Source organism: Aureobasidium namibiae (genome assembly GCF_000721765.1).
Source record: "Aureobasidium namibiae CBS 147.97 unplaced genomic scaffold scaffold_5, whole genome shotgun sequence".
NCBI classification, from domain to species: Eukaryota; Fungi; Ascomycota; class Dothideomycetes; order Dothideales; family Saccotheciaceae; genus Aureobasidium; species Aureobasidium namibiae.
In genome coordinates, this window is record NW_013581204.1 from 1057759 (window position 1) to 1084331 (window position 26573).

General features: G+C 50.8%; 12 protein-coding genes across 12 annotated transcripts; 5 read left to right on the plus strand and 7 right to left on the minus strand.

Moving 5' to 3' along the window:
* Positions 1-377: 377 nt before the first annotated feature.
* M436DRAFT_71542 (uncharacterized protein) lies at positions 378-2663 on the minus strand (the record flags this gene model as incomplete). The annotated part of the gene is made up of 1 exon (XM_013573812.1): positions 378-2663. One exon carries the CDS (start codon positions 2661-2663, stop codon positions 378-380), a length of 2286 nt encoding a protein of 761 aa, XP_013429266.1.
* A 1333-nt stretch (positions 2664-3996) lies between these two features.
* Positions 3997-4881, plus strand: M436DRAFT_80519 (uncharacterized protein; the record flags this gene model as incomplete). Its single annotated transcript, XM_013573897.1, has 2 exons — positions 3997-4693; positions 4742-4881. 2 exons carry the CDS (start codon positions 3997-3999, stop codon positions 4879-4881), a joined length of 837 nt encoding a protein of 278 aa, XP_013429351.1.
* Positions 4882-5961: 1080 nt separating this feature from the next.
* M436DRAFT_32545 (uncharacterized protein) lies at positions 5962-6720 on the plus strand (the record flags this gene model as incomplete). The annotated part of the gene is made up of 1 exon (XM_013573413.1): positions 5962-6720. A coding segment is annotated over one exon (759 nt), but the record flags the coding sequence as incomplete, so codon positions are not given.
* A 989-nt stretch (positions 6721-7709) lies between these two features.
* On the minus strand, positions 7710-9079 carry M436DRAFT_71545 (uncharacterized protein; the record flags this gene model as incomplete). Its single annotated transcript, XM_013573813.1, has 4 exons — positions 7710-8053; positions 8105-8564; positions 8619-8726; positions 8786-9079. 4 exons carry the CDS (start codon positions 9077-9079, stop codon positions 7710-7712), a joined length of 1206 nt encoding a protein of 401 aa, XP_013429267.1.
* A 1079-nt stretch (positions 9080-10158) lies between these two features.
* M436DRAFT_62490 (alpha/beta-hydrolase) lies at positions 10159-11367 on the plus strand (the record flags this gene model as incomplete). Its single annotated transcript, XM_013573733.1, has 2 exons — positions 10159-10431; positions 10468-11367. The coding sequence occupies 2 exons, from the start codon at positions 10159-10161 to the stop codon at positions 11365-11367; spliced, it is 1173 nt and encodes a 390-aa protein (XP_013429187.1).
* Positions 11368-11647: 280 nt separating this feature from the next.
* On the plus strand, positions 11648-13211 carry M436DRAFT_71547 (MFS general substrate transporter; the record flags this gene model as incomplete). The annotated part of the gene is made up of 5 exons (XM_013573814.1): positions 11648-11730; positions 11761-11946; positions 11976-12794; positions 12849-12921; positions 12972-13211. The coding sequence occupies 5 exons, from the start codon at positions 11648-11650 to the stop codon at positions 13209-13211; spliced, it is 1401 nt and encodes a 466-aa protein (XP_013429268.1).
* A 300-nt stretch (positions 13212-13511) lies between these two features.
* On the minus strand, positions 13512-15041 carry M436DRAFT_62492 (MFS general substrate transporter; the record flags this gene model as incomplete). The annotated part of the gene is made up of 4 exons (XM_013573734.1): positions 13512-13853; positions 13904-14257; positions 14308-14754; positions 14883-15041. The coding sequence occupies 4 exons, from the start codon at positions 15039-15041 to the stop codon at positions 13512-13514; spliced, it is 1302 nt and encodes a 433-aa protein (XP_013429188.1).
* Positions 15042-16275: 1234 nt separating this feature from the next.
* M436DRAFT_71549 (uncharacterized protein) lies at positions 16276-17196 on the minus strand (the record flags this gene model as incomplete). The annotated part of the gene is made up of 1 exon (XM_013573815.1): positions 16276-17196. The coding sequence occupies one exon, from the start codon at positions 17194-17196 to the stop codon at positions 16276-16278; it is 921 nt and encodes a 306-aa protein (XP_013429269.1).
* A 943-nt stretch (positions 17197-18139) lies between these two features.
* Positions 18140-19556, minus strand: M436DRAFT_12540 (uncharacterized protein; the record flags this gene model as incomplete). The annotated part of the gene is made up of 2 exons (XM_013573385.1): positions 18140-19344; positions 19397-19556. Coding segments are annotated over 2 exons (1365 nt in total), but the record flags the coding sequence as incomplete, so codon positions are not given.
* A 1879-nt stretch (positions 19557-21435) lies between these two features.
* Positions 21436-23062, minus strand: M436DRAFT_42396 (cytochrome P450; the record flags this gene model as incomplete). Its single annotated transcript, XM_013573498.1, has 3 exons — positions 21436-22493; positions 22547-22674; positions 22737-23062. The coding sequence occupies 3 exons, from the start codon at positions 23060-23062 to the stop codon at positions 21436-21438; spliced, it is 1512 nt and encodes a 503-aa protein (XP_013428952.1).
* A 1300-nt stretch (positions 23063-24362) lies between these two features.
* Positions 24363-24683, minus strand: M436DRAFT_42920 (uncharacterized protein; the record flags this gene model as incomplete). The annotated part of the gene is made up of 1 exon (XM_013573600.1): positions 24363-24683. One exon carries the CDS (start codon positions 24681-24683, stop codon positions 24363-24365), a length of 321 nt encoding a protein of 106 aa, XP_013429054.1.
* A 465-nt stretch (positions 24684-25148) lies between these two features.
* M436DRAFT_42973 (ribosomal protein L1) lies at positions 25149-26332 on the plus strand (the record flags this gene model as incomplete). Its single annotated transcript, XM_013573610.1, has 3 exons — positions 25149-25507; positions 25594-26158; positions 26237-26332. 3 exons carry the CDS (start codon positions 25149-25151, stop codon positions 26330-26332), a joined length of 1020 nt encoding a protein of 339 aa, XP_013429064.1.
* Positions 26333-26573: the final 241 nt, after the last annotated feature.

Below are 26573 nucleotides of genomic sequence, written 5' to 3' on the forward strand. Positions count from 1 at the left end.
GGCTTCTCGGCCGTTTCGGATTCTTGAGTATCAAGAGTTTGGCTTGGAAGGCAAACAGTGGTCTGACTCATGTCACGTGGGAGCGCGACTCGCGTAGATTTAGCGACATCTCGTACCTGCAACATGACTGTTGGAAAGAAGTTCCATGTCTTCAAGAAGTATCTACAAAAGCTAGAACTCTCTTAGCGAGCATAGGAAAAAGACAATCAATGTCAGAGCAAATTTTAGTGATCCCCCAAAATCATAAATCCTTCGTGAAAATGTTGTAAAGTGAAAAAGTACCGGCGTTCATTGCGCCAAGAACAAACATTACCCAGTCCGTAGTCGTGATGATTGGCAAAGTAAAGGGCAGTGTAAGAGACACGAGGTGAAGGGTACTATCGGACAACCAATGCCTTTGACTGCGTACCGGGCGGCAGCTTGGGGAGTGGAAGCGATGGAGGTGGTGCAGGTGGTGCTAGACCAACGATGGGCATCCCCAGATCAAGTGGTGGTAAAGGCGAAGATGACGGCTTCTGAGCCATGGGGACTCTAGGTAGCGTGCTAGCCTCACGGAGACATGGCACAGATTCGGCCTTGGAAAGTTGAGGACGGTTGGAATCGGTCCTGGGACGCAGAGAAGAGAGGAATGGGGCGTGACTGGCACGAATCTGGATGCTCGCTGGCCGGCGGAGAGGGCGATCTTGCGATCTCTTCATGTCTTCTGCTGGCGAAGACGGGAATGTCATTGCAAGAGAAGGTGGAAGAGATTTGACCGGAGAAGTAGACATCGGGACGGGTACGGCCTCAGCTGTAGGAAAGAGTGACAGCTTGATCGAAGCTGTGCGCTGAGGCTTGCGTGAGAAGTTCTCAACAGATCTAGTGGGCACTGCTGGCAGCGCTCTTGTAGGTGGGGGAGCTGGCTTCTGAGACGCCTGTGAAGGCCTCTGCCGAGGTAGTGACATGCTGTTAGATTGAGGGTTGACCTTCAATGGCAAGCGTTTGATGGGAGGCGATGGCGTTTGCTGGTTGCTTGACTGCGAAACACCTTCAGAAGTCTTGCGGGCTGGCCATAGTAGAGACATATCCGCGACGAATGAGTCGGGACGAGGTCTATCGACGACAGGGTTAGGCTTTGGTCGCTGAAGTTGGCCAGTCGTTGCCGATCTTGGGAGGACGGGACTGTCGGTCTCGTACTCGTCACGCAAGGATCCTGTCGATGACTTCTGTGATGCATTCATGTCACGAATCATGCGCTTTCCTGCACTCATTCCGAAACTGATAGCCGAGTCATGGGTGGTGACAGATAGCGGTGAGTCGTTCGTATCGAAGGAAGCCATCTTTCTAAGTCGGTCCACACCATCATGGTCTGACAAAGGCTTGCGAGAGATTGCCGCGTTCGAGTTCCTCCTCGAGTAAAAATGTAACTCGGTTACCTCCGGCTGGGTGGCTGGGGCGACTGCGGCGCTAGAATCACGTCTCAGTCTACCTGCAGGGCCCTTCTCAGGACTGCTGGTCGGAAAGGAGAAGTTCGTGAAAGATGGCTGGTCCTGTTGGCTGATGGACACACGTTGCTTGATACGCAGCTTAGGGGCCGTGGTGCTTAGCTTCTCAATTCCTTCCGGCTTGAGATCATCACCCTTGATAGCACCTAGGACAAGAATCTGTTTTCTTACTGCGTTCATCCAAGAAGTGAGTTCTTCAGCAGTGTCCAGAATGATGAGTATACTGTGTTCACCAACACGCGGAAGGTTGTCTTTGAGTCCGATCTTAGTTAGAAGGGATGTTTGAGAATGAAGCGTGTGATATTCCGAAGCAACGGTTGGCTTCTGGTCGACTTGTAGAACGTAGGGTCGCCCAGGCACCAGATCACAAGCAAAAGCGACAGACTCGGAACATAGTTGCAAAGCACGTTCTGGCAGTCTTTCACCACCACCCTTTTCTGGGTACTGGAGGATCATGCCATCGTTGGAAAGTGCGAAGATCTTCCTCTGGAAAGGTCCCTGACTGAGAGAGTTTCTGCCGCTCCTGCTCTGCGTTTTGTGTTCTGTCTTGATGCTGTCCACACTGCCTCTTCTTTCCTCGTGAATGTGCGCAGGTATGATGTGCGATGCGTTTGACTTGCGAGGCCTTGTGAGACGAGATTGACCAGATTCATCGATGGCTTGCGCGATGGTAACCTTGCTTGAGTCTGTGTATATGTCAAATAGCGTAGGCAGGCTTGGCGTCTCGTCCTCTTCTCTGACATGGTCAGAAGAAGCTGTTGTACGGCTCCGCGCCAAGATCCGACGATCCTCGTGAATGGACAGTGAAGTGCTAGGTCGGCTGTACGGTGCTTGGGGTGCAGGATTGAAAGGAAGCGATGGCACGCGTACGATCAGGTCCGGACTCGGCGTGCTTCTTCCAGGTTCGATTATGGGAGTGACAGTATATCCAGACTCGTTGAAACCTCTTTGTTTCTCAACTCTAGGTCTGCTGAAAAGATTGAATAGACTAGACTTTGCGTTCAACCGCCGAGAACCACGTCCTGTCCGGTTCGAAGTAGGTGTATCTCTTCCACTATCCTTTGAGGGTTCTCTTAGAGCGGGCAAAGGTTTATCCTTGAAAGTGGTCTGAATGGGGGGCAGATCCTTGAACCTGCTCATATTGATAGCATCAAGAGCATCATTCTGATCGACGGCCATTGAAGCCTTTGTTACATTCAAAGACCTGAGACTCTATGGATCGAGGCAGACGAGTCGCGAAGAACAATGGAAGGAAAAGAGAAGATCGGCGGGATGGCTAAGAAAAGAAGTGAAAGAGCCGTGTTTGCGGCATTTGGATATGAGGGTGAACAGGCGTGGAATAGAAGGAAAGAAAATGAAGGGACAACAGAATTTAGATTAGCCATATTGCATTGGGATGTCGAGGGCTTAGTCTGCCCAAGATTTTATCTGAAGCAAACGAGACAGTGGAGGCGGACCATGCGGACCGCGCACGCAAGCGGATTTAGTTGGACTCGTTAGGAGTTGGTGCTGTATGTGGCGCTGACAGCGATGAAAGGTCAGGTCGAGTCGAGATCTGTCGGAGGAGCGCAGAATGGGTCATCGGATACGGGACGCATTGCAGCACGAAAAAGGAGTAGAAAAGTCAATATGCAGGCAGCACTGTGACGGACGAGTTCGCAGTGGCAGTGATGGAATAGACGTGGGTGCGGTGGGCTGCAGATGAAACTCGGCTGAGGGACGAGGGACGAGCTTGGGATCGGGGTCTTTTGGCATGCTGAAACGAGGGTAAATTGCATGAGCGAAGCCAAACGCCCAGACGCCAGTGACGGAGCGGGTCAAGACTCGATAGCAAGTCGCGGAAGGGGCGCCAGAAGTGTCCCGTCTGCGATTCGAGCATCGAGCATGGACTGTAGAGAGAGTCGAGAATGTAGGTTATCGGGAGCGTACCAAAGATGACCATAGGCACTTGGGGGAATGGCGGAAAGTGGGTTGCTTGGAAAAAGGGTCAAAGCACCGTTGCATGCATGTGGCCGTGTAGAGGAGAAGGGTTTGAACAATAGGACAGCTACAGATGTCTAGATTTAAGCTTGTAGTCAAGAGACTGTGTTTACAGACGAGCGAGCATATGGCTGGCCTTAGCGAGTGGTTGAGTACGAGGTGGCAGTGCGAAGGATGAGGGTTTTGTAGAGGGGCGTTTGTCAAACAGGGTGAGCAGACATGGACGAGCTTCAAACGGAACATGGAAGCCTGGTCTTCGAACAGCCAACGCGACTCGAACGTGTATGAATCAATACATTCATAGTTCGAGTATTATTCATGTAGCTAGAGAATGGACACAACGACTATCAGAAGATTCGTTCTTGCTAGTCACGGAATGCATGTAGGTGAAGATATCGAACTGGAGTGACTGGTCGTCGACATGTGATGCGGCGTGACAGTAGTGGGGCACAGCAGCTCGAGCAGCAAGCAAGCGGTCAATCGAGCAGCACAATCAGGCAATCACGAAGGCGCTCCGATACAAACACACACGATGCCTCCCGATCTCAACTCTCTTCCGCCCTCACCAACCCTACGACGCACCCCCGACGATACAATGACTGCGAGCGACAACCAGCCATCTCCGCACTCGCCCTCGCTGTCGTCGCTCCAAGCAGCTGCAACCATCAATGCCGGCATGCGCAACTCGAACTCTCCACGGGCCAGCGCCACACAACGCAGACGATCCAGTCTATTGGCCAACCTGCATCTCAATGATGCCCAAATCCCCGGCCCCGGAGAGATGCAAGATTCCCATCACCACCGTGCCCCTAGCCTGGGTCAGATGCATCAGGACCTGGAGAACGAGCAGGAACACCAAGTCAATAGACTGCTGCACATGATCCGCCAGCAGCAAGACCAGATCGATGAGCTGCACGGCGATCACTCTACTGCTCCAGTCTCCGACTTCGACACCAGGCCGCGCACTCTGTCCAGCTCGAGCAGACAGCAACCGCTGCCCCAACGTCCAGTCTCGTTATCGCGCCACTCTTCTCAGGCCGTCTCCGTCACAAGTGGTCCCCGAAGCAGTAGCAGATCTCCCGCTCTTCGTCCTATTACCTCACCATACGAGCATCAACGCGAAGACTTCCTGCTCGGCCCAACTCGCGACGAGAGCGCTTTCTACCAAGCTGAGACCCAGATGTTGACCCGCGAGAACCAAATGCTCAAGGCCCGTATCCGTGAACTCGGTAAGCAACATCTCAGCTACTTGCTACCATGTACTTACCCACTTCCAGAACGTCAACTGGCCCACCCAGACTCATCACCTACACATCACCAACCACCCACACCTCACAGTCCTGCCGTCATCTCCCCTTTGACGAGCCCACCTATTGTCTCTGAGCCCGCTCGCCCACCTCAGCAAAGTCAACAATGAATCTCTCATCTGACGTCTAACGATTAGCATCTCATCTCTAGCACGAAAATGGCGTTATCATATACTATTGGCGTAGGTACAGCATTGTCGTTTGTGGGTTTCGTATTCATCTCTCATCCTCTTGTTCTGCATCTTCTGCATCCGTGTTCTATGCTTTTCCCATCGTTCATGCCTTGGTTACGGTGTCAAGCAGCCGAGTTCAAGCCAAATGTGTCCTGTCATTTAGGGCCACGACATGCCTTACACTGTGCCCCCTTGCCGACCCGGTTCACAATGCATCAGTGAACCCATATGGTATCAGAGGCCACGACTACTGCTCCACAAAATGTCATCCCAAACGAGACAACGGGCGAGTCGCAACGTCTTGTTATAGGTCAATCTTTCCTTTCCAGGACGTCGATATAGGGCGAGAGTTGGACTTGCATGCAAACCCTACACGTGTTTGGCTGCCGAACTATCATGCACCTCCAACTACCGGCGTTTGTATCTTGCCAAGATCTGACCGTTTCCAATTTGCCCACACCCAATTGTATGAAGTTTTGATATGGCCGTTTCGATACTCGGCTGATAACCACAACGTCTATAACGGCCACGCTGAAATGGCTCTTTCTACTGGTTCTTTTGCCATCTCGACAACAATTCGACCCTGCATCAGCTATCTTGTAGGAGGCGAACCTCGTGCCTGGGCTTGTCTTCGATACACCGAGATCCAAACGTCTACCGGCGAGATGCTCCTGGACACTCAACATGTCTTGTATCATTTCTTTATGCTTTATCTGCTGTCAAGGGTGTGTGGTTGATATATAAGCTTGAAGTCTCCTAGCCATATGTTGTGTTTCTTCAGGTCGTCCATTCACTAACAGTGCATACCAAAAGCTCCGCCTGGTGCGTTGCTGCCGTCGCCAAATTCTGATTTATTCTTAATTTACATTTTGTCTTTTAATCCTTAATCATGAAGTTCACTGCATCTGCTATCGTGGCGTCTGCCTTCCTCCTGCAAGATGCTGCCGGTCGTGGTATGCTTACTCTCTACGAGGGTCATCTCCTCAGAATGCTAACTCTACTCTAGTAATTGAACGTGCTACCGCCACTCCTGTCAAGAACAGTGGCAAGCGTGGTCTCTCCTACAACAACGCCGCATACACTATGCCTTTCTCTCTTTCGGGTCAGAACTCTCAGGTCTCTTGGGCATACAACTGGTACCAGACTTCTGGCAGCGGCTTCAACCCTGCACTCGAATATGTACCTATGCTGTGGAGTGACGCTTCCGACCTCACAAACAGCTGGGCCACCAATGCACAGGCTTCTATCAATGCTGGTAGCAAACATCTCCTAGGCTTCAACGAGCCTGATCTCTGCCTTGCAGGTGCCGGATCTTCGTGCATGCAAATGTCGGACGCTGTCAAGGCCTGGAAACAGTACATGGAGCCCTTCGCCGGCAAGGCCCTTCTCGGTTCTCCAGCCGTCACCAATGGTGGCTCTCCCATGGGACTTACATGGCTTAGCAATTTCATGGGAAACTGCACAGGCTGCCACATTGATTTCATCAACATCCACTGGTATTCCAACAAGTGGGCTGGAGCAAACTACTTCAAGCAGCAAGTCCAAGCCGCCCACGAGATGTCTGGAGGCAGGCCTGTGTGGATCACCGAGTTTGGCCTTGACTCCAGCACTGCTTATACCAACGCCGAACTCCAATCTTTCCTCGAGGAAGTCATGGATTGGATGGATGCGCAACCCTACGTGCAGCGCTACGCCTACTTCATGGATACCACCAACATGTTGATGAACTCTGATGGAAGTGGCATGAGCGACACTGGCGCCATGTACAACTCCTACCCTGAGGTGAGTGCTGCATCTTCCTCCTCTGCTTTGACCTCTGCCTTTACCTCTGCCTCTGCGACAGCTGCGCTGTCTTCTTCCTCCTCTGCATCGATGGCTGTGCCATCTGCATCTTCTTCGTCGTCGTCGTCATCATCATCATCTGCAATTTCTGCAAAATCATCCACTTACACCTCCTCAAGGACTACGAGTGCACCGACTAGTGCGTTGACAAGTGTTGTCATCAGCAGCAAAACTTCTGCCATGCCCTCGGCATCGAGCTCTCCCTCTTCCACCAAATCTGCCCTCTTGTCATCGACAACCACAGTATCTAAAGCCACTTCCACCCCTGCTGCAAGCGCCACGGGCATCACCATCCTCAGCGCATTCTTCGCCGATGAAGACGTCACCACCGCTGCTTCCACCGCCTTTATCCAAAACGGAAATCTGGTGGTCAACACCTATACCCTTATTTCTGCCCTTGGAATCAGCGATCCATGGTGGGGTACCACCAAAACTGTGTCTATCCTCTACACCGATGCCAGCAACAACACCTACATCTTTTCTCAAGCAGAACAAAGCGGTACTTATACAATCACTGCCTCTGCAATCCCCGTTTCTGCAGCCACTCCTGTCATCGCTGCTTCCCATGGCTCTAGCATCTCTATCGTTGGCATGGTCTGGGGAACCATGCAGATAAAGACGCAGGGTGTCTGGGACAGAGTGTACTATCAGCAAGCGACCAGATGGGGCTTTCAAGTCACTACTGCTTTGTTTGGTATTGATGGCTTTTGGGGACATAGTAAAGTTGGCATTGTGTGGTATAGAGATGGTACTGCTGCTGGCAAGGTGAAGGCGTTGGTTGCGAGGGAGGGTGGGTGGGTGAAGTTTTAGATGGAGAGGTGAAGGGTAATAGAATAAATCTAATGTATAAGGTTTGAGGAACGTAGAAGGGTAATAGAGATTCATTCTTGTAACATCTGAAACTGTCTTCATGGCGAAAAAGATTAAATCGCATGTCTCGCATGAGGACTTGCATACAAAGAAGTTTGAGAAGCATCTCGCGGCTCGAGTCGTTTCGAGTTACGAGCATAGGTCAACTCGATACGATCTTCGCGTAGAATACCATCTTCTTCTGAATCGATCGTGTTACGTCGAGCTCTTCCAATGATGGATTGTCCCTGTGTTCCTTTTGATGTTGCTTGTCCCAGCGTAGTCCTGCGAATGCGCGATGAATGGGTGATCTCACCCCATGCTTTTGGAATGAGCGTACTGATCACTGGTAGAGATGCTACGACTACTGCGAGTGTCAAATCGACTACGGTCCATGCGAGCAGACTTGTATATCCGTCTGCAAAGCGTTTAGCAAACGTATCATCGAATTTGGGCGGATAGAGCTCACAGGTGATGTCTTTGCTTATACTCTTCTGTGCAAGCTCTCGCAGAACACTAGCCACACAAGATAATGACCCCATCGAGAATACTATGAACAATCTGATCTTTGTTTTCTTGTTCAGACGTACGTTCCAGAGCACCAGGATTGGTGTAAGAAGTAAGACAAAGTCCATGACAACGTGGATAACGCTGAGCGTATTCGCGACCACCAGTGTTGACCAGCATTTGGCAGGTTGCGCGAGTTTACCAGAGTATATCTTGTCCCACATTGCTGGCGCCGGGGAGCATTGGAAGCATGACCAAAACAGGGCAAGCAAAGTGTATGCAATGAGCAGGAAGAGAAAGATGTCGTTGGCGATCTTAGGATACTTCGAGGTGGCTTCGGAGATACGGCGGAGGAAAAGACAGATGGATATCTTGATAATGCCGACGGTGGTGAAGAAGATGATCTTGCAGACGATTGCGAGCTGTGTCGTGTCAGGTCAGTAACATGTATCTTCTGGATTTGAGGTGTTGCGCACCTTGTTGAAGATGTAGTACTCGGCATAGGTCACATCCCATGTATGTTTTCCGCCTCCACCATGTGCGACCATTGCTATTTGCAGTATCGGATATAGCATGGCCATGATCTGCGCTTGCACGTCAGCAACTGGGGGATGTGCTGGGGTACTAAGACATCGCCGCATACCACTCCTGGAATCAAGATCCAGTCGTCCGCACCCCATCTCACACCCGTCCTGAACCGTCGAAGGGTGAGTCGTAGAACTGTGGTGAACAACATTATGACTATCGCCATAACCAAGCCAACAACAATGCTGGCTTGCTTGTCGTTGTACTCATAGTCCTCGGGCTTCTTCGGAACGAACAGGTAGCCCTTGCTTGCGTCTTTGTCGAAAGCGTAGGCTGCTCTGTACATGCCCTTGATTATGAACAAGTCATCCTCGTTGGCCGGCGGTTGTCTCAACAAGGCCGAGTTTGGCATCTCTGTTCCGCTCTTGTATGCAGCAGCATATGCAAGCAAAATTCAGAAGAGTCCCAGAAAACGGGTTGTCTCACCTGCTTAAGAGAATCTGGCCATGGGCTTCAGAAGATCACCAGAGGATCTCGACCTCTGCCGGAAATTCGGGCTCGTACGCTTGAAGCATGGACTGAAAACATCCTACCTTGGGTGTACAAGTAGGGCAGAAACTCTGATGTGCTGGATCTTCATTGAGGACTAGGATCGTCGTTAGGCTGTTAGTCGGGCAACCGATTCCATCGCTACAGGACAAGTCACCAATGGCAGGGCGTCGCCTAGCTATAGGATGTTTCGGAGGTGTAGCATCTCGCAAGTTCTAGCTTGTCCTGCCGATGGCGCGATGTTGTTGTGGATTGGGGCATACGCTTGAGCCTTGTAGTGATCCATGAGCAGCTTGATCTGAAGTCTGTCAAACGATGGTCCGTTCGTTGACAGGGGTGTTCGCGTTGACGCAAGTTCACAATAGCACGCATTTTCGAGGATATGGCCACGAAGGCTGAGTTCTCACGACGTTTGAGGAAGATATCTCATTGACATGGATAAATATCGATGTCCCTTACTGAAGCTCCATGATTAGGAAGTTGCGATGGTGCGAAGGAAGCCTCGAGTCGGGTTAGCCAAGCATGGGGTTCATCATGTGTCGGTTAAAAAAGACAACCCAAGCGTTTGAAGCTTGCCAACTTTGACCCTTACACCGCTGGACGTGTAATATTGTCGGAGGGCACGAATCTATTTGCACAGCAACACGAGTTCGGGCAGCTGCGCTGCCTGCGCTGACGGGAAATCTTCATTGGAGAATATCAGGCTGTCCATGTCGCAGCATTCCGTCCTCCATGGCACTGTAATCGTTCCTGGACCAAAAGGGTCGAGCTCTTATTGGTCTTGAAGGTGGATCTTCGCGAGATGACGGACATGTCTGCACCACTCTGGATAGGCGGATCCACGGATAGCCAATTCTGAGCGGAATACAAAAACAACCGACTCCCGCAACTCTTTCTTCTTGGCCTGTTTCAAGTACCGTGACTTCTATCTCGCTCAAGCAAATGATCTCCTCAACCTTGTTCAGCCTCGCCTCTCTTGCGAGCGTCGCCCTCGCGGCGACTGACTGTACTGGCATCAATGCTATTGCACCTGGTTGTGCCTCGCAAGAAGCATCACACCAACGTGACTTCTTCTACATTGGAGGACGTTACGTAGCTGGAGCCGCTGGCAACCTCACCTATGACCAACTCTACGTCGAGAAGTTGACTCCTGCGACTGGCGTGAACCAGAGTCACCCCGTTGTGCTCTTCCACGGAGGCGGTACTTCTGGAGTGGTGAGTCATGTCTAGTCATATTTACCAAGATAACAGTGGCTAACTGGACAGACATGGCTTAACACACCTGATAATCGCAAGGGCTTTGCCTCCCATTTCCTAGACTTTGGCTACCAAGTCTATATCGTCGATCAGACTAGTGTTGGTAGAGGTAGCGCAGAGAACCTTGTCGACTACGTTATGCGTATCGGATCTACCGCCGAGATCACCGAGAAGGGATTCACTGCTCCTGAACTCACTAACGCATACCCACAATCTCAGCAGCACACTCAATGGCCCGGCTCAGGAGTAAAGGGCGATCCCGTCTTTGACGCCTTCGAATCAACATTTATTCCTTTGACCAGCAACATGACTGTCCAGGAGCTTTCTATGAGATCTTCGGGTTGTCAACTGCTTTCTCTTATTGGCCCTTCATTCCTAGTCTCTCATTCAATTGGAGCTTTGCACCCTCTGCTCTTGTCCAACGATTGCCCTTCTTTGGTCGCCGGCAACATTAATCTGGAGCCTGGAAACATTCCCTTCCAATCGTATGTCGGAAATGCTACCTCATCTGTTGGCCGCACTACCGCTCGCCCCTGGGGCATGACGAATACCTGGGTCACATACGAGCCTGCTATCAACGGTACTTCCGAGCTTACTCACGAGCTCGTTGGAGACGACACACCTGCCAAACGCAGCTGCTACATGCAGACTGGAACAATTCACAAGCTCACAGAGATCGCTAAAGTCAAGTACGTCGCACTTACTGGCAGTGCTAGCCCTCATATCACATACGAGCACTGTGTTATCGACTTCCTGCAACAGGCTGGTGTGCCTGCCGAATGGATCAAGCTTGCTGATAGAAGCATTCTTGGTAACGGTCACTTTGGCTATCTTGAGAAAAACAGTGAACAGATTGCTGATGTCGTTCACGAATGGATCCAAAGCAACTGCTAATGTGTATAAATATTGTATAATATACCTTATTTCTTGATGATCATCATCAGTCCTCAAGCTGAACGGCACGACGGCCCGTCAATCCGACGCTCCGCGACTACTTCCTCTGGATTTTCCCCAGGCTGCCCCTCCTTTGTCGTATGACTCCAGGACGCTTGTCCTATATATTTGTTGGCATAGTCACTCTCCTGGTTGTTGGATCTTTTTTCTGTTATCAGCTTCAAGGGATTGGTCCATCTTTCTTCCTTCTGATCAATATATCAATATACTAGAATCGACAATGCGTGATACTGCAATAATTCAGGTAGCATCACCTAACAACAGGCCTCAGAATCTCAATGACGACTCAGTCGAACTCGCAGAGTTGTCTTCTAACGACAGATTGGAGACTAGAGCCGAGCAAAGTTCTACTCTCGACAAAGGAACGTTGCTGCGACTGATTAGTGCTGGCTTCTCTTTCTTCGTTGCCGGCATCAATGATGGTAGTCTTGGTGCTCTCATACCCTGGATCATCCGGGACTATGGTATCAATACAGCAATCCTTTCAAGCGTGCAAGTCATAAGATGTCGCTCCCCACCGTCTGGAAAGCGTACTGATGGTACTGCAGTTATGGCGCAAGCTTCCTCGGATGGTTCACTGCTGCATTGACCAACACACACCTCAGTCAGCATCTCGATCTTGGTGCAATGCTTGTCCTTGGAGCTGTTTTACAAGTTGTTGCTCAAGGTTTGCGTGTTTGGTCAACACCCTTCGGCCTGTTTGTCTTTACTTTCTGGATCACCTGTCTGGGTCAAGCATATCAGGATACTCACGCCAATGCATACGCTGCTGTTGCTGCAAAGGGAGCGCATAAATGGCTGGGCTTCATCCATGCCATGTATATGGCTGGCTGTTTGATTGGACCTTTTGCTGTATCCCCCATTGCATCATCTCGAGGTTCTTCTAGCTCTTCTTCCCCTTGGTACTTGTTCTACACAATTCCGCTGGGACTAGGTGTTTTCAACGTCATTTTATGCTTGTTTGCCTTTAGCGACACACTACGGCTGAAGTCGAAAGCTGTGGCTTCGTCATCGAGCCATGGTGAGACTGCCATGACTTCGACCGAGTCTCCAGATGACACACTCGAGGTGCCGAACGCGATCGGACTTATCAAGAAGACATTCACACAGAGAAGCTTCTGGAACCTAAGTCTCTTCTACTTTTTCTATCTCGGATCTAGTATAACTGCTAGCGGATGGGTCGTCGAGTATCTGGTCAACGTACGCAACGGCAACATATCTGCAATGGGGTACGTTCCTGCTGGCTTCAGTGGAGGTGCTCTGTTGGGCAGACTGATCCTACCGGAGCCTACTCGTCGTTTTGGAGAGAGATTGATGATCACCATCTACTGTGTCATCTGTATCGGCCTGCAGATAATGTTCTGGCTGTAAGTGTGAAGTACAATCAGAAGAGCGACCTTTGATGCTGACAAACAACAAAGCGTGCCAAACCTAATTGCGGCAGCTGTTGCCATCAGTCTGTTTGGCTTCTTCTCTGGCCCTCTTTTTGCGACGGTAAGTTGAGTAACATGTCTTACACATGTGGTTGCTGATGATGATGATAGGGCATTTCTGTCGGCTCGCGACTCTACCCGGCAGACATCCGATCAACAGCACTCTCTATGGTTTTCGTGTTCGCACAGATTGGTGGCTCGTTGTTTCCAGTCATCACAGGACTTGTCAGTTCCAGCAAGGGTGTGTGGGTGCTCCAACCGATGCTAGTGGGCTTGGTCACGGCAACTGCGGTCAGCTGGCTGCTTGTGCCTCAGCCCAAGTCTGCGAATGCTGAGCTACACCAGGAATAAACAGAATGAGACAGTTTTGGATCAAGACCTGATGTCGATTCGCTTCTATGCAACACAGACATGCACCTCGTATCCCAGATGACCGTTAGTCTGGTGGCTAAGGTCAAGGAGATTGCTGAACAGGAGTTCTTCAAAAGAGTTTGCGGCTCTCGTTCTTTGCTTGTTGTGATTGATGAGTGAGTTGGTTTCCTTTCGAGTCAGGAGTCTTGCGGATGGGTTTGAATCTCGTACACATCGTTTACAAATGTTAATCCACGCTCACTTCTACTTTTTCACCCTTGCTTGTAAATCATCCGCTTCCTAATCCTTCTTACGTCCAATCCTGGGAAGACACAGCCACAACACCAACTGCATACCAAACAACGCCAGAATGATCGGCTGCAACACTTGAACACCCTTAGCTTGAGCCAATGCTCCAATAGCAAAAGGGAATATAGCTCCACCCGAACCACCAAAAGCAGCTGCAAACCCAACAGCAGGTACATGCAGATGTTTCGGCAGCAATTTTGTCGTTACAATCACAATGGCAGGGAACATTGGACCCAAAAAGAAGCCTTGGAAACTGACTGCAATGGCCGAAACGTAGAATGATGGGACCAGCCAGAAGAGAAGTTCAAGGCCCATTGCGATGGGGAGGTAGATCTGGTTTCTATCAGCAAAGTTGCAGTGGTGTTTGAACGTAAGAGACTCACCGAGACTGCCAGCTTTTCACCGATACGTGGTGTGATGAATCCAAGCACGATGCGGCCTAGAGTGATACCAAGCCAGAAGCCTACTGACACCATACCACTGGCGAATTCATTGCCGTTTCTGACTTTGATCATGAACTGCACGATCCAACCGCCCAAAGCAACCTCACTGCCCACGTAGCAAAGAAGGAATGCTGCACAGAGCCATGTGATTCGAGCTGCGGGCATCTTCATCGTGACTTGGGCAAGTCCGTTTTTGGTGTCTTCTTCCTCGGAGGTGGAAGAACGGTAGGCAGTCCCATTAGCGGACCAGAACGCGTGGACGGAGGTGGCCAGTTCGATGGTGGCAGCACCGATCTGTGAGGATGGTCAATAAATTTGTCCGTATCTTGTACTCAACGACATACCATAACGTAGTACCATGAGTACCACGGTAGCCCAGCTTTGGATATCATGGAAGTCGCAATCAACGGCGCAATAGTGGCTCCAGCACCATAAGCACCATGAAGCAATCCCAATATCTCATTTGCATTCTGCATAGCACCGATCCACGCATTCCAAGCAGAGTCGACCAGACCATTGCCGAAACCTGCGAGTACAAAGGCGACAACGAGGACTGGGTATGGTGGATGCAGACAAATGACAATGTATGCGAGCAGATGAGCCGTGGGTGCAATGACAGCCACACCCCGTTGTCCAAACTTCATGTGGATGGAGTTATTGATGAGAGCAGAGAGCGTGTAGCCCACGAATGGCGAAAGGAAGACGAGGGAGACGATGAGGTAGCTGAGATCATAGTATGACTCAAGATAGGGGAGCAGTGGTCCGTAAGATGCATCGTTCATGCCTGTGACCTATGATTCGAGTACAATCAGCATACTGACCATATAAGGAATGGAGTAGTGTAGCGACTGTCGTATAACAGACTTCTGTCACAGAGGTCATGGATTGACGTGCGCTGCGTGTGCTTTCGGATACGTACTGCTAGGGACCAGAAAGTGACTGGGACTCGGTATCTGTTTATCGAAGGCACTTTCCATGTCTGCTGCGATCCGACAATGGCTGTGTCCGAGCGATCGTCCTTGGGCACATCCACAGTCTCTCTTTCCTGGAGTTCGATGGTTTCGGTCGCAGTAGCCATATTGTAAGAACGAAGATGTACTCGAAAACGAAGATGGTTTGTATGCTAAGCAACAGGCCTGATTTTGTTATGTAGGGAGCAGCCTTTATATGTCACTTCGAAGTCGATGCCGCCACGTTCCAAAGGATGGGTGTGTCCATCATGTATGGTTGTAGTATTTCCGAGCGCCTTTTCAAAAGCTTGGAAGGAAGGAAGGAAGCTTGGCTTCGCGATAGCCCTAAGTACATCCATACATCAGGAAAATGAAATGTCAATATGACTCGTCTTAATGTCGAGAGTTTGAGCAACGTATTCTATGTTTTGATCGTCTTAGCTGAGAGAAACGTAAAGGTGATAGCATCGGCAGTCCAAGTGATCATATTTGTCGGTCCGAGACCAGACGATCCCCAAAATCTCACCTCCGCACGCTTGGCACGTGGGGATCTTTTCGGTTCGTCGAGCCGTGTTTCCGTTCGACCTCGATTTCATTTTGACTACAAGCATACACACTCGAACCACATTGGAAAACTAGCGTGGTGTAGCGTACGAGTCCACTGCTTTCCATAACAAGGGTGTCTGGCTGATGACAATGGTCACCAAGATCACCGAGGTCGTTGTAAGCAATGCTCAATGCTCACACTAACTGTCGGACGCGGTCGCAGTCTGTAGACATCTATATTATCCATTACATCCATCTTCATCCTCTCTCTCTCCCTTACACTCTTCTTCAACCCTCGGCTCCTTCAGCCAAGCAATCAACGAAAAGCCTTACATTTTCAAAAATTCTCTCTCGTCGGAAACCAACAAGAAAAGCAGTCATGATGATAGTTTTAAACCAGCAAAAATCTCGGCCTCGGATTGCTCCTCACTGACGCGGATATTGCCCTTGCACTTGGATGAGAAGAGGAAGAAGAGGACTTGAGAAGCAGGGCAAGAGGTACTTATAGGTGAGTGGGAAGAGGAGGATGAGTCATGAGTGAGTTTTAGGCAGCAGTGGGTGGGTTTGGATGTAGGCTGCCATCTCCCACGTGAATGGATGACTGCACTTGAAGGCCTTGGGCCTGATGATGCCGACTTATTGTGCAGAGGATGATGATTAAGATCCATGCTGTCGTAAGGTCGACTCGTCTGTATCTTCTATTCTGACGCCTTTTACGTGCATCATGGTCTTAGTTGACGCTTACGTCTCATTGCGTGTGATTCTGGTTCCCTGAACTCGTCCAACATAGCCACCTGACTCGCAAGTCCAACAATTTCACATCAACTTCGATACCTGCAAAGCTGTATCAGCCATCTCAGCATCCAACCGTGAGTCCTCACTAAAAGCCGCAAACCTCGACTTCCAAAACGCCCACCTCGCTTCATTCACCTCTCTCACCTCAGCTGGATCACCCCAAAGCTCTCCCACCGATGCCGTCCAGGGCTTTCCTCGATACCCTTGGTCCATCTTTTCCCTTGCCACGTCCCTGACCAACAGGATCCACCTGCAACACGCAGGCAAACGAAGGGGCATGTTTTTCCCAAACCTTGAGTCAGGTGGTTGTTCGAGCGAAGCTGCAAAGGTCCAAAAAGCAAAAACTACCAGGCCGCCGAACTGATTCGGGAAAGCTGATCCGTGGTTGCGAACGAGGAGTGCGACAAAGGTATTCATATTTGTCCATTTGCGTTTTGCGTCTTCAGGGGTGGCGTTGAAGGCAAGGTAGGCTTCTGGTCCTTGCATTCTCTCTGTAAGATTCATAGAGAACTCGGGGAGGTCTTTCCAGAAGATTTCGACGTCGGTTTCGTCATCGATGATTATAGGTTTCTTGCTCGGATCATCGGGATCTCTGATTGTGTTGATGGATCCGGGTAGACTTGCCAGACAAGCGAGTAAATCTGTCAGTTTCGACAGTGTCTCCATGTCTGAAAAGTGCTCTGCAGCTTTGAAAAAGCAACCCCACATGTTGTTGTAACATGTAGGGATATCTGTTGTCCACCGGACGATATCTGCTAGACGTTCTGCGGCACGTCGAGGCTCACAGTTTGATTCCAAGACATCGCGGAAGGTTTGAATGATGTGCCATTGAGGTGATTGAGGGTCTAGCATTATCTGTGTGGGTGATGTTTCGAGCTTTTCGGGGCTTGCTGGGTGTAGCGGTCCTAGCCAATCGTGCAGGTATCTGATGTATTCTTCCATTGTGAATAGCGATGGACCAGGATGTGCTGGTGGAAGTATTGCAATAGACATCGTAAATTTGGTCTAGGCAGCAGCGGCGTACGTCATCGAAACTTTGAGTCATGGCGAAGGATTGTCAAAGAGAATGATTTGGCAGACTTGAAAGACATCGGTGGCAGCAAGACATGTCCTAGACGGTGTGGCTGGTGTTGTGGCCGGTGTCGTGGTTGAAATTTATGTACGGATGTTTGAGCGACAACAACGGAGTGAGACATGAGTAGGTTGAACATCAAAAGTTGACGTACTAGAAGAGACACGACTACCGGCGGAGGTCTTTGGCCTGAACAGTATAGACGAGAAGATAGTTGATCGAAGGAAGCATGCCCATGGCTGCTGGTGAGCATCAAGTCAAGGCAAGATCAGAAGCCATCAACGATCACTTGGCAAAAGCACTAGACACCATTGGAGAGACCAAATCGAATGATAGAATGATTCTTTTATACAAAACTGCAGGAACCTGCCCGCAATGATAGTAACCTTGTGATTGAAGTGCGCGCGATCGTGTGATCATAAACTTGGGGGCCTGATGAAACTTGCAGCATTTGTATATCGAACAAAACAGAAGATAAAAGTGACAAACGAACAGAAAATTGGATCACGAAAAGCCAAACGAAACAGGGATATAACTTGGTTCGCAGAGAAAGGGGGGTCATCAAAAAAGTAAAAAGAGGTATAAAAAAGGAGTTTTTGCTACATCCAGAAACACACAACAGGCCGGCCAGTTTACCCGATATTGGTAATCAACATTGAATGCTTAGCGGCGGGGGTGGCCGCGGACGCGACGGTGCTCCTTGCCAATGTGGCGGCGAGCGTGGGCGTTGGCGGTCTCAACGGCAGTGGCGGTGACAGTGACGTCGACCTCCTCGATCATCATCTCCATGACCTGGTTGCCAGAGGTGTACCAGGAGGTGGCGATGATGTTGCCAGCAGCGTCAGTCTCAGCGTCAGCGAGCGAGGGAGCAGCAGTGACGGTTGAGAGGGATTCGGTCTGGACGTATGATGAGGCAGTGTTGGCGAGGAGGATACCACCGCCGTACTTGTCGGTGATGGAAGAAGTGCCAGGAGTGTAGCTCAGAGTGGGGACGACAGCAGATGCGGAGGTAGCAGCAGCTGAGGTGATCTGAGAAGAAGCGGCAGCCTTGGTCGAGGAAGCAGCAGCAGATTGGGTGGCATCGCCAGCGAGGACGACGGGGTAGACGGTAGCGTAGTCAGGACCGGACTGGATGGGAACAGCAATGGGGAGACCATCCTCGCGGGGGCCGAGAGGGTTGTCGTCGGCGATTTCTGCAACGTCCTTGATCTTGCACTGACCCTCCTCGGCCTCAGTCTGGATGTTGAACAGAGGGCAGTCCTCAATCTGGCCAGAGGCGTTGGTGCAGGTGTCGACGGCAGACTGGAGGAAGTCGACGCTGTCCCAACCCATCTGGAAGTCACCGTGGTATCCGTAACCAGTAGGGTCACCGTTGGAGAGGACGAACTGGCCGTCCATGCCCTTGAAGGCGTAGGTGTTGAAGATGGTCTCGAAGAAGAGCGAGGGGAGCTTGGTGCCGAAGCCCTCGGGGCAGGAACCGCTCATGACAAGGTCGGGGAAGGCGACGTGCGACTTGTGGTCGTCAGAGTCGACGTCCTTGCCGTTCCAGCACGAAGGGAACATGAGCTCGAGACGGATACCGTCAACACAGTTGGCATCAAGGTAGTCCTTGTCGGGCAAGAAGTGGCGGTAGAGAGATGCCTCGGGGGTGGCTGCGTAGTTCAAGCAGTTGAAACCAAGAGCCTTCTGCGAGAGAGCAGTCTGGGTCTTCTGGTTTGCAGTCCACGATGACTTGTCGTTGTCGGGGATGGGGTAAGGGAAGCTACGCTGGCGCTTGTCACCAGAGATCATCTGGAAGCCCTCGGGGAAGGCAGTGATCTTGCCGTTGGGGTTGGCAGCGTCGTTGTAGAGGAGGTAGTAAGCGAGCATACCACCAACCTGCTCGACCATCTCGGCTGTGCCGTTGGAGTGGAGGAAGTAAAGAGGAGGGGTCCAGTAGGCAGACTTGTCCTGAGTAACGGCACATGAGGTGCAGTCAGAGTCGACAAGGTCCTGAGGGGTGTTGTCAATGCCAAAGTCTGGTTGGATGTTAGTCAGGGTCAAGGCTTGATATCAACATCAATAACATACTGCTGCCACCGTGAATAACGTGGACGTGGTCAGAGACCTTGCCAGGGTCCATGATGGGGTCAAGACGACCGACACCACTGCGACCACGGCAAGGGAGACGCCAGAAAGCATCGGCACTGCCGGCAAGCGACAGAGCGCTGACTGCCAGAGACAGCGCGGAGGCTTTGTTGTTCACCATATTGAGGGTGATGTTTTTATCGATTGGATGAAGTAGGGTTGATCAAACGTGACAAGACTGACTGCTTGGCCGGTCGATTGTCAGGTGAAGGTGGAGAAGAATACGCAAGCCACGAACGACTCGAGATGTTATGCTGCTGCGACTAAGGAATGTGGGATGTGAGAGAGTGTAAAACGAGTGAAGATGGTGCCAAGATTTGGGCTGCAGCGGATGCAGGTGGATAATGAATGATTTTTTGACCGTAGCAAGGCCAGATGAAAAGAGTGACGGTAGATTGAAGCAGCAACAGTGAACAACAGACGAAAATGAGGTGACCAAGGCGTGCAGGGGAGGCAGAGGGGAATGGGTGTTTAAGGAAATGAAGCTGTTTCTAAAGGGGCACGGTTCCTTCAGCACGCGCCGCCACCATTTAGAGCGTTTCATCTCGCTGTAACCCCCGATGCAATCTGCGGCTTCTGCGTCCAGAACCGTGTTAATGGTGTTATTGCCTTGCCTTGACTCTTGTCCTATCGATTGCGCGCTGCCTTCATTGTCATGCCGCCTCACGGTCACACCAACGACCTGTCTGTCACTTGCCGTGGCCGTGGCCGCGACGCCGCCTACCTCGTGTCGGCAGCGCGCAGATTGTGCTCTGCGACCTGCGTGTCCATGTTGTGCAAATCAGGGAGCTGGTGATCTTCGCGTATTCTTGGGATACCGATCTGCATATTCGGAAATTGGACTTGTCAAACAGTCGAGCCAGTCGTTGTTGACATGGAGAGGGAAGAGGTCACAACAGGTCTCAACTTTTGGTTTCGCGGCAAGCCTCAAAGCTTAGCTCTTCTGTTAAACGCAACGGCCGGACGGCGGCAGAAGGGGAGCAACAGGGCAGCCGCACACGGAGGTGCAGAAATGCGTGTCATCCTGCTTGTTGATGTTGGATGTGATTGCAACGAATGAAACGTCTACAACGATCACTCCTTCTTCCACAGCAACAGTAAACCGTAACCAAAGTCTTTTTTTCTTCATTGCGGCGCCCCTTACTCCGTACGTTTGGTTCACATTCTTCGACTGCCGCACATGACACTGCCGCGCATGAATCGACCATGCTGTTCCATGCGTTCAAGCGCAATTTTGCACTGACGAGGCTGCGGTTATTGCCAATACGGGGCAGCCACTGGGCGCCCTCTGGGCAATTGACAACCTGCGGCACAGCAGGGCTGGGATTCTTTTATTCGTCGTTGTGCTGCCCAAGAGTCTGGCAATAACAATCGATATGATTGCGCACGCCGTTCTTCCAGAATCTCTACCGGTCTGGCATACCCGCCGCTTCCAGGTGCGACCCCTTATGCAACAGTCGCAGCCAATTAAGGATGTCCGGTCCATATTGTACGGGGAACCTGTGGCGAGCCCCATATTCATCGTAAAGGCAATGGCCTGCTTTTGGTCACCCCTCGTACATCGCTGCCATTTATATCCCCTGGATACGTCGATCGTTTCGTGTCAAAGCAGTCCACGGGACCCGCAAGGCAAAGAAGATCTCATGGCAACTCCTCTAACCATGACGTTCTTGTTGTCACCATCGAGGCTCCCTCTCGATGCAATCGATTTGCCATCATCCCGTCCTGCTTGCTAACTGGTAACGGGCGGTTCCCCTGGCGTTCGCTTCCTTCATGCACTGCCCCTACTCTGCTAATGAACAGCCCCGCTTGGTAACTCGGCCGGGACTTGCAATCGCAACAATGGGTTTCACGCTGAGTCGGTGACATGACAATCGGCATTTCAGTATAGTGATGCATTGATTCAAGCCACAGGGTTTGACGTTTTGTTACAAGTATTCCTACTGCGACATGTACCAACATTCGTCCCCCGACCCTCTTTCTCATTCTCGCACGCTGTACTTGACGTAAATCTTGTCCTTTGGCTTGCCCGCAGAATGCTGGTTGAAGTCGGTTTTTGGAACTCCTTGGACCCGTTTACCATTCTCGTCGGCCAGTTCAAAGTCAAAACTAGCGAGGAAGAAGGCGAGGATGATGTTTTGCTCGAGTTTCGCAAAACGCATGCCGAGACATGGATGTCTGCCTGCGCCCCAACCGATGTATGCATGATTTGTCTTGTGGTCCTCTGCTCTGTCTGGTAGGTAACGGGATGGATCCCATTCTTCAGGATTGACATAGATCTTGGGGTTGAGGTGGATGTCGCCTACCGGATAGGCTGCGAAGCCTCCTGGCGGAATTTTCGTGCCATCTGCTAACGTGACAGCCTTTGTTGACTCGTTTTTGCGGAACATGCTGCCAGCTGTATTCAGCCGAATGCTGTCTCGTAGACACAGGTCGATTGTGGGGAGCTCGTTCTCCCACGCCTCCAGTGGAGCAGATGCCAGCCTGTCTGCATATGATTTCGAAGTGTCACTGTCGTATTTCTCAATGACTGCCTTGACCTCTTCCCACACCTTGCCACGCCAGTAATGGTCGTTGGCAAGGTAGACGATAACCCAAGCAGCATTGATGCCAGAATTCAATTGTCCAGCGTAGAGGGCGCCCAGAATAAAGGTCAGAATCTCCTTGATGTTGTCGCCTTTGTCGATCAAAAGTTGCAGAGGATCTTCCTCCCTGCGACCGCTCTTTGCTCGATCCTCGACGATACCCTTGAAGATCATGTAAAGCTTACCGCCGTACCAGAGACGTTTGAGCTTTCCGGGAAAAGGAAACCAGGGGAAGATGATGAGCTCAGGAGTTGATGACGCCTCTATCTTCTCGAACATATCCAGCGTTTGATCCAGTAGAACACGATCGTCAGCAATCTCGTTGCAAGCGACTGTTCGCATGGTGAGTTGATAGACGATGCCGTAAATGCTCTCGAATGGGTCAGTCAAGCCCTTGGGGTCTTTTGCGAGCTCATCCAAGCGCGATCTTGTGTCTGCGATCAGTCCACCCAGACCTGTCCGATTGTAAGCATTGTGTGACGATCCATTCAAAACACTCCGATCTCACTTTTGACAAAGTTCTCCCTCTTGAGCATGGCAAGAAGACGTTTGGCAAAGTCTTGACCTTCAATGTCGTTTCCTTCGGGGTCAACATTCTTGGATACTGTGGGCGCGCCAGCAAACAGGGTAGCGTATCTATATGAACACCCAAGCTTCAGTAACATGTACAACCCTCGTAATGTTGGTTTTCCACTCACCCTGATCCCATCTCCAGTTGCTTGCTCTCCATGAAGATCCGTCGACCTTCATCTCCAGAAACTCCCACGACTACATGCTTGCCTACGTTGAATGTGAAGTTGCCGTTGAGCGAAGCCTTGGTGGCCTCTTGAAACCAGTCCCATCGTTTGGTCCAGTATTTGATGGGGCCGATCAAAGGCCAATTGTCTTTGATCGACGGTGGTGTTCCTTCAGGTAGAGAACGAGTGACATATAGGTAAGCAGCGAAGAAGCCCAGCGCAAGGGAAGCGACAGTCAGCACCGTCTGCGAGGTACCAAGACCGCTTAGCACTTCCGTCAATGCCATTGCTCCGTACTCGTCAAGTCAACTGTCAGCCAAAGGTAGAGGGGCAAGACAAAAAGATCAAAGGTCAGCAAGAAGGATCTCAGAGATAGATATAAGCCAACGCCCCCGCTAACAGGCGTGCGAAAAACGTATTCCGCGCTATTCTACGCAGCTACGTGCTTAGCGATGTTTGCGAGGTTGAATCCTGTGGGAGTCGTGGAGTCAGTGGTCATGCCTTTCTTCCAATCAGATGGTGAGGATGATGACGGAGCGGCGCAAGCGAGCTGCAGGTTACATCCGGCCCTAACACATTCCGCGCTGATCCTTCCCAGATCCTGATCCTATCAGATAGGTAGCATTTACGATATACGCCGGCTGTGATGGCCTAAATCGTTGTTCTGTGTTTGTAGCAGGTGTCTCGGCATCGAGGCTCTTTCTTGGTTTTAGAGGTCAGTGGTCGATGATGGATGGGTGCTGTTTCCATCTGAGGATTCTTGCTGTGGCTTCTGCGGGGTTGTGAATGGGCATCATCAATTGTTTTGTCACCTAGGTTGGAGGAACATTGTACTTGAGTATAGCCAAGAGAACTCTACTTCAGCTCTCAGCTACAATCAAAGACGAACCGACAATGTCTTTAGTGATCATGTTCTCTGTCTTTGATCGATGTATGTCTTGGAAATTGGAGGAAGGACCTCTCTCGCACGGAATGCACTGCAGTTTCTGTACATCGACGCTTCGAAACCATCGATCCACGATTTCTACCGCCACAGTGCCGACAGCCAGTTGACACTCGAGAGTGCTGAGTGACAGACCCAGAAGTATCATATGCAAATGAAAATCTTAAGCAAATACCCACGCGCGCCGTATGGTGGACAACTTTCATATCTTGACGGTGGTTAAGAGTACAACCCTGACTTGATACTGAGTGGATCTGGTGGAGCATTCTAACGGCCGCAACAACTGTAGTCCAACGCGACCAACTCAACAGATGGCTAAAAGTGTCATAAGCGGCTTTCAACGGAGCTAGAATAATTCTCTTAGCGATTGCCGTAAGCTTGATGCATAGTCAATGTCTGAAATCGCTATGGCTTCGCTCTGGTTTCCTCTTGAAGATTGATAGCACGTGAGCACGTCATCATGCAGTCTTGAGGATTGAGAGGTATGCACAGTCAAGGACGTGTTCCATGTCTCGGTATAAGTACAATGCGAGTAGATTCGTATGCTTCATTGCGACCTCTTGGTCTTTTTCCATCAACGTCATCGATATCATGCCTGTGCTTCCGCCTCCTTCACAGTGAGCTACAGTGACTCTTTCCATCGACTACTTGTCGCTCCTGGCTCCAAGACCCTCCTTTCCACCCTTGACCTCTTTGACTTCGTGGAACCCAGTGCTTCTGTCGCTGGCCTGCTGAGGATCGGGCTGCTTCGCGGGGTGGTCATCGCCGGACTTGCTCTCGGCAGAAGTGTGGGTGGAGGCAGAAGATTGCTTGTCGACATTTGGGGAATGTGTGCGACCCTTTTGTTGTGCACCAGGAGGGATGTTTGGTGGCGGAGGAGCATCCTTTTGCAGGCGCGAGGTAGTGCTCAGAGGGCGTGTGGAGGCGAAGCGGCTTGTTCGCATGAAGGAAGTGCGTAGAGACATGATGTTGGTTGTGTGTGATTAGTATCGGAAGATCGTGGGAGGAGTAGGATAAAATATCGCGGCAGAGGGTGAAGTAAAGAGCAGGTTCACTTGATCAATCAAAACGACTCTCTCATGATATCATCATGATGGAGATCGATCCGGCGGGAGAATGGTTAATATCGATGGTTGATAGTATCTTGACCTACCTTGTTTCTGAAGAGCTCAATTGAAGCCATCGCATGCAGAAGCAGCTCTACACACATGGTTTGCTGTAATATTGGCTTCAGCTCAAGCAGGGAGGATGAGCTTCGGCCTGAATGTTCTTCTTGTCAGACCAAGATTAGTGCATACATGGACGCATTTTGCTATGAGAAAGATCAGGGTCAGATAGTGCTCAGTAATCGTGACATCTAAGCATGCGAATCACGTAGTCGCGATGACTTTTGTGTATGAAGAGCGTAGACTGCTGTCGTCGCGTGAAGAATGGAAAGATGGTATTTAGCGGGATCAGCCGCGACACTCCAAAAATCTTGGCAAAGTCGACTCCGAAAGTTGAAGGCCGAACAACAATTTACGAGTATCGAACACTTGATATCACATACCGTCGCAATGGCATCCACACGAACCTGTCTGTCGCAACTGACACGAACGACTCTATCACGACCAAACCTTTACGTCCCTTCGCTCTCGATACAACAGCGTGGTGCTGCACAGAGTGCCAACGCTCAGAAATACAAGCGCAAGGAATTGCCCACATCCCAGCGCAAGAAGAAGAGCAGAACCACCTTCGTCAACCATGATTTGAAAGACGCCATCCAGTTCCCTCTGGTCGATGCCATGCGGTACGAGCCCCTGCTTGTCCTACACCACATTCGTTCCCTCTTCGTTCGATCTGGACCGCGAGAAGGACAAAACTGACAGCACCTAGATACATTCGCGCAACAGAAGTCGGTCGCGCGCCAACATCCTCCAAGTATGAACTTCATCTCCGCCTCAAATCTCTCAAGAACGGTCCGGTGGTCCGTAACCGTATCCGCCTCCCACATCCTGTAAAGACCGATCTACGCATCGCCGTCATCTGTGATCCCAACTCTTCCGCCGCCGCTGCCGCAAAGAAAGCTGGAGCCACTCTGGTTGGCGAGGAGGCCATTTTCGACGCCGTGAAGGAGGGCCGTATCGAGTTCGACCGCTGTCTGTGCCACCAGGACTCGCTCGCAAAAATGAACAAAGCAGCATTGGGAAGAATTCTGGGTCCGAGGGGCTTGATGCCCAGTGCAAAGACTGGAACTGTCGTCAAGGATGTTTCAGCGAGTGTGCAGGATATGGTTGGTGCAAGCGAGTACAGAGAACGTCTGGGTGTTATCAGAATGGCCATCGGACAGTTGGGCATGACCCCTGAGGAGTTGTCGAGGAATATCAGAAGCTTCATCGAGAACGTCAAGAAGGATATGGCTGGTATGAGCGACAGGATCGCAAAGGACATTCACGAGGTGGTGAGTTATAGCGATATCCTATGCCCTTTCTTGCAGAAGGGGCCGTAGACTGGAAGAATCGTTGCTAACAAATCATAGGTCCTATCCTCGACCAACGGACCTGGCCTCAGTCTGAACGGCGATCTCAGAGGTCCTGACTCGATACCCACAAAGGACGTCTCGACTGCCATGTAACAAAAGCAGCAGGTAAAGCATTGTACATATACCCGACCTTTCGATGTGCTCTCCTTCTTTCTGTACTATTTTGTATCACCATTCCGAAGTTCACGATCACATTACAGCATAACGGTAGATTGAGTGTTAGCTTTGCGCGTGATTTGCCTTCACTTTACAGTGCAAGGCGCGATAGGTCTCACTTACCACGGCAGCTTCATCAACTCTCAGTTCACATGCGGTCTTCAAACAACACAAAACC